The 7,434-nt window shown below is 35.7% G+C and overlaps 1 protein-coding gene across 1 annotated transcript; it reads left to right on the top strand.

Moving 5' to 3' along the window:
* The first annotated feature begins 5,145 nt into the window (after nt 1-5,145).
* LOC121745884 lies at nt 5,146-6,174 on the top strand. The gene has a single exon (XM_042139826.1). The coding sequence runs from the start codon at nt 5,146-5,148 to the stop codon at nt 6,172-6,174; it is 1,029 nt and encodes a 342-aa protein (XP_041995760.1).
* Nucleotides 6,175-7,434: the final 1,260 nt, after the last annotated feature.

The raw sequence follows: 7,434 nt of genomic DNA, 5'->3' as shown, positions 1-7,434 counted from the left end.
GCCGTCATATCCCGACGGCTGAGAAGGATAGCCGCCGTATCCCGACGGCTGTGAAGGATTGCCGCCATAGCCCGATTCCTGCGAGTCGGGTGATTCGTCGTCTCCACCGTGCATTTTTAGAGAGTGAAAGTGTAGATAGTGAATAAAGGAAGAGTGTGAAAATGGTGTAAAAATGGGTGGTGGATGAGTGGTATTTAAAGAGGTAATTTAAAAAAACAATTTTCGAGAACCGCCGGCGAGCCTATCGCCGGCGCACTATGGCCGGCGCGCCTATAGGCGCGGCTAATGGCCGACCGGCGCGTCCTCGCCCCGCTTTCGCCGAATGGGCATCCGCCCCCGTTTCTCGTCCGCCCCGGGGCGGACGTCGCCTACACTATAATCCGCCCCGGGATTGCCCCCGCCGGGGCTATAGGCGCGGCGATCCCATAGTGGATACCCTTAGTTCTTAATTACAGCCGTCTTTTTAAAATATTTTTTAAAATAATATTAATTTCAATAAATAATTGATAAAGTATGATAAAAGTAATAAAAACTATTTTTCCTCTAATCTATCAATTAGTATGCATTAAAATTTGCATTAACAAATAATGTTTATTAATTTGTTCAATGATCAAAAAGATGGCAGTATTAGTTCTTTGTTACAGCTGTCTTTTTAAAATAATAGAAGTTTTAATAAATAATTGATAAATTAAGAGAAAAATAGAAAAAAAGATTGAAATAATCCATCTATCTTGTAGAATAAATCATTTAAAGAAAATGCGAATTTTAATGCATAATTGATAAAGAAGACGAAAATATAGTTTTTATCAATTTGTAATAAGATTTTGAGATACTCCCTTCCGTCCCCAAAGAATATGTATTTTTGGGGTCGACACGAGTTTTAATAAAAGTATGTTACTGTAGAATGGGTCTCACCTCATTGGAGAAAAAAAACTTTCTAAAATTAAAAAGTGCATATTCTTGTGGGACGGACTAAAAATGAAAGAGTGCATATTCTTGAGGGACGGAGGGAGTATATTTTATTTTTCATTAATACTCCCTTCGTCCCACGTTACTTGGAGCGTTTCTTTTTGGCACGAGATTTAAGAAAGTTGTGTTTAATGAGTTATTAAGATATTACTCTCTCTGTCCCAAGTTACTTGAGTCGTATTCCATTTTGATTTAAAATTCTACATAAGATTATTTTTTAAGACAGATATGATATTGAATTTAAGAGGATGAGTTAGTAGAATGTGAATTCATTTATCAAAATTAATAAAATAGATGAGATAATCATGTCTGACGATTATTCGTAAAGATAGAGATTCTATTTTTTCTATTAGTAAATTATTTTTAATTGTCAAATATGTAAAATATCATGTATTAGTGAAATTTTAGACTTAGATTCATCGTCAAAATGTATAAAAGAATTCCATTTTTCAAAGGTTAAGGTTTCGTTGTGTTGTCATGACTCATATCATATGTTTATCCATTTATGATTAAGTTGTGGGATTATTTTAGTTGGAAAAGGGTGACTATGACTAATACATATTCAATCATGAGATATAATCTTCCTAATCAACAGCCCCTAAGTGTCTATGAAGGGGTTGACAGCGGAAGTGTGCGTTCAAACGGATCACATAACAATTCTGATCTATTTAGCAGATTATTCAGACAAATTCTATTCGCGTAATTCTCACATGTATCATGCTCATAACTTGATTAAACATGCTTTAGCGTAATTAACACATAAAACATGTTTGCTACGGAGTAAGCCAACTTACCTCGTTGATTCACTGAAGAATCGAAGACAGCTCTCGCCTTCTCCACGTGAAGATCTTGAGTACTAAACCACAGATCTTCTGACTGGTTCCCGGACTGTAATCTGATATCAGTGTGGGCTGATCTCACCAGAGTACTAGGACTTAAATAAAGAAGACGGATTCTGCTCGCGGAGGAGAGCAAAAATCGTCCCTCTGCTTGAAGGAGAGGGGGACAAAAATTTTATAAAATAAATCTTGTTTTTTTTTCTGTCTCCTTTATTCTCCTATATATATTAAGTCACATATTGGGCCCAGTCAGGGATCTATGGAAGAATTTGGATATGGCCTCCCCCAATTAGCTTTTTACTAATTAAATTGAACCCACAATTTAATATAAGCTTATATTGAAATATTACGAGCAGCCACTACCGAAGTAATATTGCACTGCCCATCCAAATCCGAAATTACAAGTATTCCGGGTTTCCATTTGTTTGTCATTTATTTCCCGTGTTTAAGATAGAAACATCCATTATTTAATCAATGTCTACTATGAACTTAATTAATTAACATATTATTATCTCCAAGAGTGGACTTAGCAAGAAACACTTATTCATTATTCATAGAGTAATCAAACTCCAACTAGCTAGGTTTCGAATAATAAAACCTTGTTTCGAGCTCCTATTGTGGATGTTATCAAACAAAACTCACCTCGCGCACGATTCCTGTCACGACCACAACTCCCTAGTGCTAGTGAGCGTACTTATTTCGCAACTATATTAAACTCATCAATCATAAACTAATCATAAAAGGAATACTTAACTCAAAAAAATAGTCTTGAAGGCGAATGAGTACAACCAAGTCAAAAACAGAGTATTTAGGCAGATTACATTGTTTTACTAGAGCAATACTTAAATATGAAGCGGAAGGTTCCAAGACAAAATAACATGCATGGAGACATGTTATTTTAGCTACCTAACTACTTATTCATAAGTCCTTCCCAACACCTTCAGCACCTCGATCACCTTCAACCTGCACATTAGAAAAAATAAACATGCATGGCTGAGTATTTGGTATACCCAGTGGACTTAGTGCCAAAAACAGTTCTTATTTAATTGTCAGCCATAGTTGAGTGAACACGGGATTTTTATTTGAAATAAGGCCCGAGTCACTAAATTTTTTTTTGCATTTCATGAATTTGATTGCGCAATCACATAAACATAATACCATATCTGAACTTATGTGAACCGAGAATGTGGCCACATTCCACGACGGTCACTGGACCCGCCAACTCGAAAGCTAGCACACAGTCTCCATATGTGTACACTAGTCCGAGAAGGGTTTGGGGCCTTACTGGGACCCGAATTCGATTTAACATATTTGGAGTTGCCAAGCAGATAGGTAATCATAAAACAAAACGTGCCATGACAACTCATTAAAATATATTCACGTTTTCACATAAAATCACGTTTTGAAAGAAAAAGCCCACCTCATTTTCTTAAACTCTCAAATGAGCGTCCCTCGACTTGATTTCACTTGTCGTGCGACAACGCCCCTTTAAAAGAATAAGATATACTTAAATTAGACTTAAGAACTATTTACTTAGCGTGCATGCATTCCTAAGCATGTGATCATTTTTATTTGTTCTTTTCCTAAATTTATACAAAATCCTTAAGTATTAACAATGCTCAACATAATTCGGTGGCCCGAAATAAATTAATTTCATGGTCCAAATTAATTTAAATTTAGTCAGAGAGTTTAGTCTCATGGCCCTAAATCAATTAATGTAGGGGCCCAATTTAATTTAGGCAGTGGCCCAAATTAATTAAAAGCAACATTGGGCCAATTACTAAAATAAAGTCCCTGACCCGAAAAAAAAAGAAAGAGGCCCAAACAAAAGAAATATACACTCCCTCCCCACGGAGAAATTTCGTTATTAGGGGTTAATTATGCTGACCTTTTGAAATTAGGGGTTAATTTCGCTGACCTTTCAGAATATGGGATCGAGGCGTGCGTATTTTTCAGAACAAGGGATTTCTAATCTTTTTTATCTTTATTCTAATTTTTTCCTATTATTTATTTCCCATCATTTATAAGTGGACTAAACTACCCTTTTTATATTTTCAAAAACACTCTAATAAATCAGCCGAGATTTGTCAATCTTTTAAATGTCTTCCCTTTTAATCATTTCCATACACAATGATATAATAATATGAAAATATTTATTTCAATATCTTCTCTTTTTATATTAAAACTCTCGACAGCCGCCTCCACCCTCTCGACAGCCGCCTCCGCCGTTCGCTGCCTCTATCTCCGCCCTTCTCTTCCCCGTCGTCTCTTCAATCCAAAATAATTGTGATTCTGTAAGAAACCTGTAAATACATATATTCATATTTTCTGTTTTCGATGCATATGCAATATACTTATATGAATATTTATTGTGTCTGTCCACATATGTAGTGTACATATATCAATTTTTTTGTTTAATATTCCATATACACATATAAAATGTCTCAAAAAGTGAAGAATACATGCATATATACATACGTTAAAATAGTGTTATAGCTAATAAGTTTAAATTTATTTGTGTTTTAAAATCACTTGCTTGCTTAAGCAATTGAAAAATCTACCATACATTTATTTGAGGTGTTGTGCTAGAGCATAATACATCTATATATAAATATGTTTGTTTGTGCTAGAGTAGAATGCATACATATATACATTTGTTTGTACATATATATTTGTTTGGAAATTTGTATAATTAAAATTTTTGATATATAATTCTTTTTTTATTCGGTAGGATGGATCACATAGATGAAATTGATATTATTGACTGGGATAGTATAGAAATTACTCCACTTGAAGAATCACAGATTGGTGCTCCTGAAAGCTTGATGGATGAAGAAACAATGTTTGCATTTGTTGGTCTAACCTTAGAGAAACCTAGTGATGCAGCAGTAGATGGAATGAATTATGGTCCAATTGTTGATGAGGTAATGGACATACCAGTTGATGACCGTATTCCTAATGAAGAGAATGTATTTTATGATATGGATGACCCTCCGATGGATGTTGGAACCATATACACAAATATGAATGATTTTAGGAAAGCAGTGAAGCAACATGCTATAAAGACTAAATTTGAACTAGGAACAGAGAAATCCAACCCAAATTTGTCCAGGGGCTTCTGCAAAGCTGAGAGTTGTCCATGGTCAATTGTTGCTAGGTGGATGAAAAATGAAAAGCATGTGAAGGTATAATATGCTAACTATTGATGTAATTAATAAATTTGCTCATTTTAATAATGTGTGCATTTTGTAACTAATATTTTTGTGTCCCTAGGATACAGATTTGTTTGAATAAAGGTGACCATTTTTGTTCATCCACTGGCAGAGTAAGGACCAAGATGGCATCGTATCATTGGGTTGGAGAAAAGGCAATTCCTTTTTTAAAGAAAGATCCAAACATGGGAGCAATTAAGTTGCAAAATGAGTTGCAGGAGAAGTATGTCACCACAATTCATTATTCTACTATATATGCCGGTATGCAGATTGCAAGTGAAAAATTTTATGGAACATGGGAGGACAGTTTTGGGAATTTGTTTAACTTTAAGGCAATGGTTGAGCTTAAAATTCCAGGGAGTGTGGTTGAGATAGGGTTGAAAGAGACTGAAGACGGGGTGTACTTTCAAAGATTTTTTTGTTGCTTCAAACCAAGTATCAATGGCTTCCTAAATGGGTGTAGGCCATATTTAAGTGTAGATGCAACGGCTCTTAATGGTAGATGGAATGGACAGCTAGCTTCAGCTACTGCATTAGATGGGAACAACTGGATATTTCCACTTGCTTTTGGGTTGTTTGAAAGTGAGACCAATGAAGAATGGATTTGGTTTATGGAGCAGCTAAAGAGGGCAATTGGAAGTCCACCTCATTTAGCTATTTGCTCAGATGCATGCAAGGGGTTGGAGAATGCTTTGAAGGCGGTGTTTCCATTGGCAGAAAATAGAGAGTGTTTTATCCACTTGATGAAGAATTTTTCTAAGAGGTTTCAAGGTCCGATTTTTGGAAACATGTATCCAGCAGCTAGGACATTTTGTCCAATTTATCATGAAAAACTAATGCACAAGATGTACGAAGCAAATGATAGGGTGCAACCATTCTTAGAGACATATCACAGCCTGCTTTGGATGAGGAGCAAATTTTTCGAAGATATCAAATGTGACTATATTACAAACAATATTGCAGAAGTGTGGAACAATTGGGTAAAGGACCTTAAGGACCTTCCAATAGCCGAGCTAGTTGACAGTCTGAGATCAAAGTTCATAGAGCTCTATGCAAGGAGGAGAGATATAGGTGAAAGATTGGAAGGCCACACCATGCTTCCAAATGTTGTTCGCCATCTCAATGTTCTTAGTAGACAATTGGGCAACTTGTAGGTCAAAGTAGGCGGTATGGGTGAGGCAGAGGTGACTGAGATCACAGATAGACACAAGGTAATTAGACATGTTGTGAATCTTGCACAACACACTTGCTCATGTAGGGAGTGGCAAGTCTCAGGGAAACCATGCCCACATGCATTAGCAGTGATAACTTCACATAGAAATCCTAAAATGGAAGATTACCTACATCCTTACTTTTCAGTGAGTCTATTTAGGCTAGCATATAGAGGGGTAATTAGCCCATTTCCCGACAAGTCTCAGTGGCCTAGCATAGACCTTGGCTTCAAGGTGTTACCACATTTGAAAAAAAAAGCTCCCGGCAGACAGAGGAAGCATAGGATACATGGATGCTTAGAAGGCAAAGGAAACAAATCTAGAACAAAAGGATGTGGCAGGTCCAATGTAAGCAATGCAAAGAGTTTGGTCATAGGGAGTCATCAGCTAAATGTGTCTTTAATGGAACAAAGAAAAGGTAATTATTTGGATTGCATCTCCTCTTCATTTTGTTATATCAATCTTATTTTTGTTTTGCTTACTTGAGTGGCAGGAAGAGCCGTGCAAAGGGACGACCTTTAGGTGGGATGCATGCCAGTACATGTCAAATGCATGGAGTAGTTGATGAACCAATGAGGTATGAAGAATTAAATATGTATAATTGTTACATTGAGCCAATTGTTTTTTTTTATAACTTGACATTAATATCAAATATTTTCAGCCAAGTGAATTGTAGCATGGAGGAGGAGGGAAGCCTAAACCTAGAAGACTACCAATAAAAATATGTACGAAGAAGAAACTCACTCCAAGGAAGTTAATTTAGTGATAATGTATTTTGAGGAACTAAGCTTTTGAAGAACATGTTCATGGATGAACTATGCTTTTGTTGAAGTATTTTGTGGAAGATCTATGTTTTTGTGGAAGTATTTTGTGAAACTATGTTTTTGTGAATCCATACTTTTGTGGAAGTATTTTGTGGATGATATATGTTTTTGTGGAAGTATTTTGTGAAACTATGATATTGTGAATCCATACTTTTGTGGAAGCAGTTGCGGAAGAGGAGTTTTGATGGTTGCTTTTTTATATAAACATGTTTTTTTTGGATTTAAAAAAAAAAATCATTAGCAAAAAAATTAATCACGATGGTATACGATTAAATATTGCCTACTTTTTCACATAGCTTGTTAGTTAATAGGAGTAGTGATGATAAATTGTTTAGTGAATAAAATTGTTATTTAATAGACACTATAATAGTTTACGCAC

Source organism: Salvia splendens, chromosome 8 (genome assembly GCF_004379255.2).
Source record: "Salvia splendens isolate huo1 chromosome 8, SspV2, whole genome shotgun sequence".
NCBI classification, from domain to species: Eukaryota; Viridiplantae; Streptophyta; class Magnoliopsida; order Lamiales; family Lamiaceae; genus Salvia; species Salvia splendens.
This window is presented reverse-complemented; position numbering and strand designations above follow the sequence as displayed.

Coding starts and splice junctions, on each gene's coding strand:
- LOC121745884 (XM_042139826.1), top strand. CDS start 5,146: ATGGCATCGTATCATTGGGTTGGAGAAAAGGCAATTCCTTTTTTAAAG.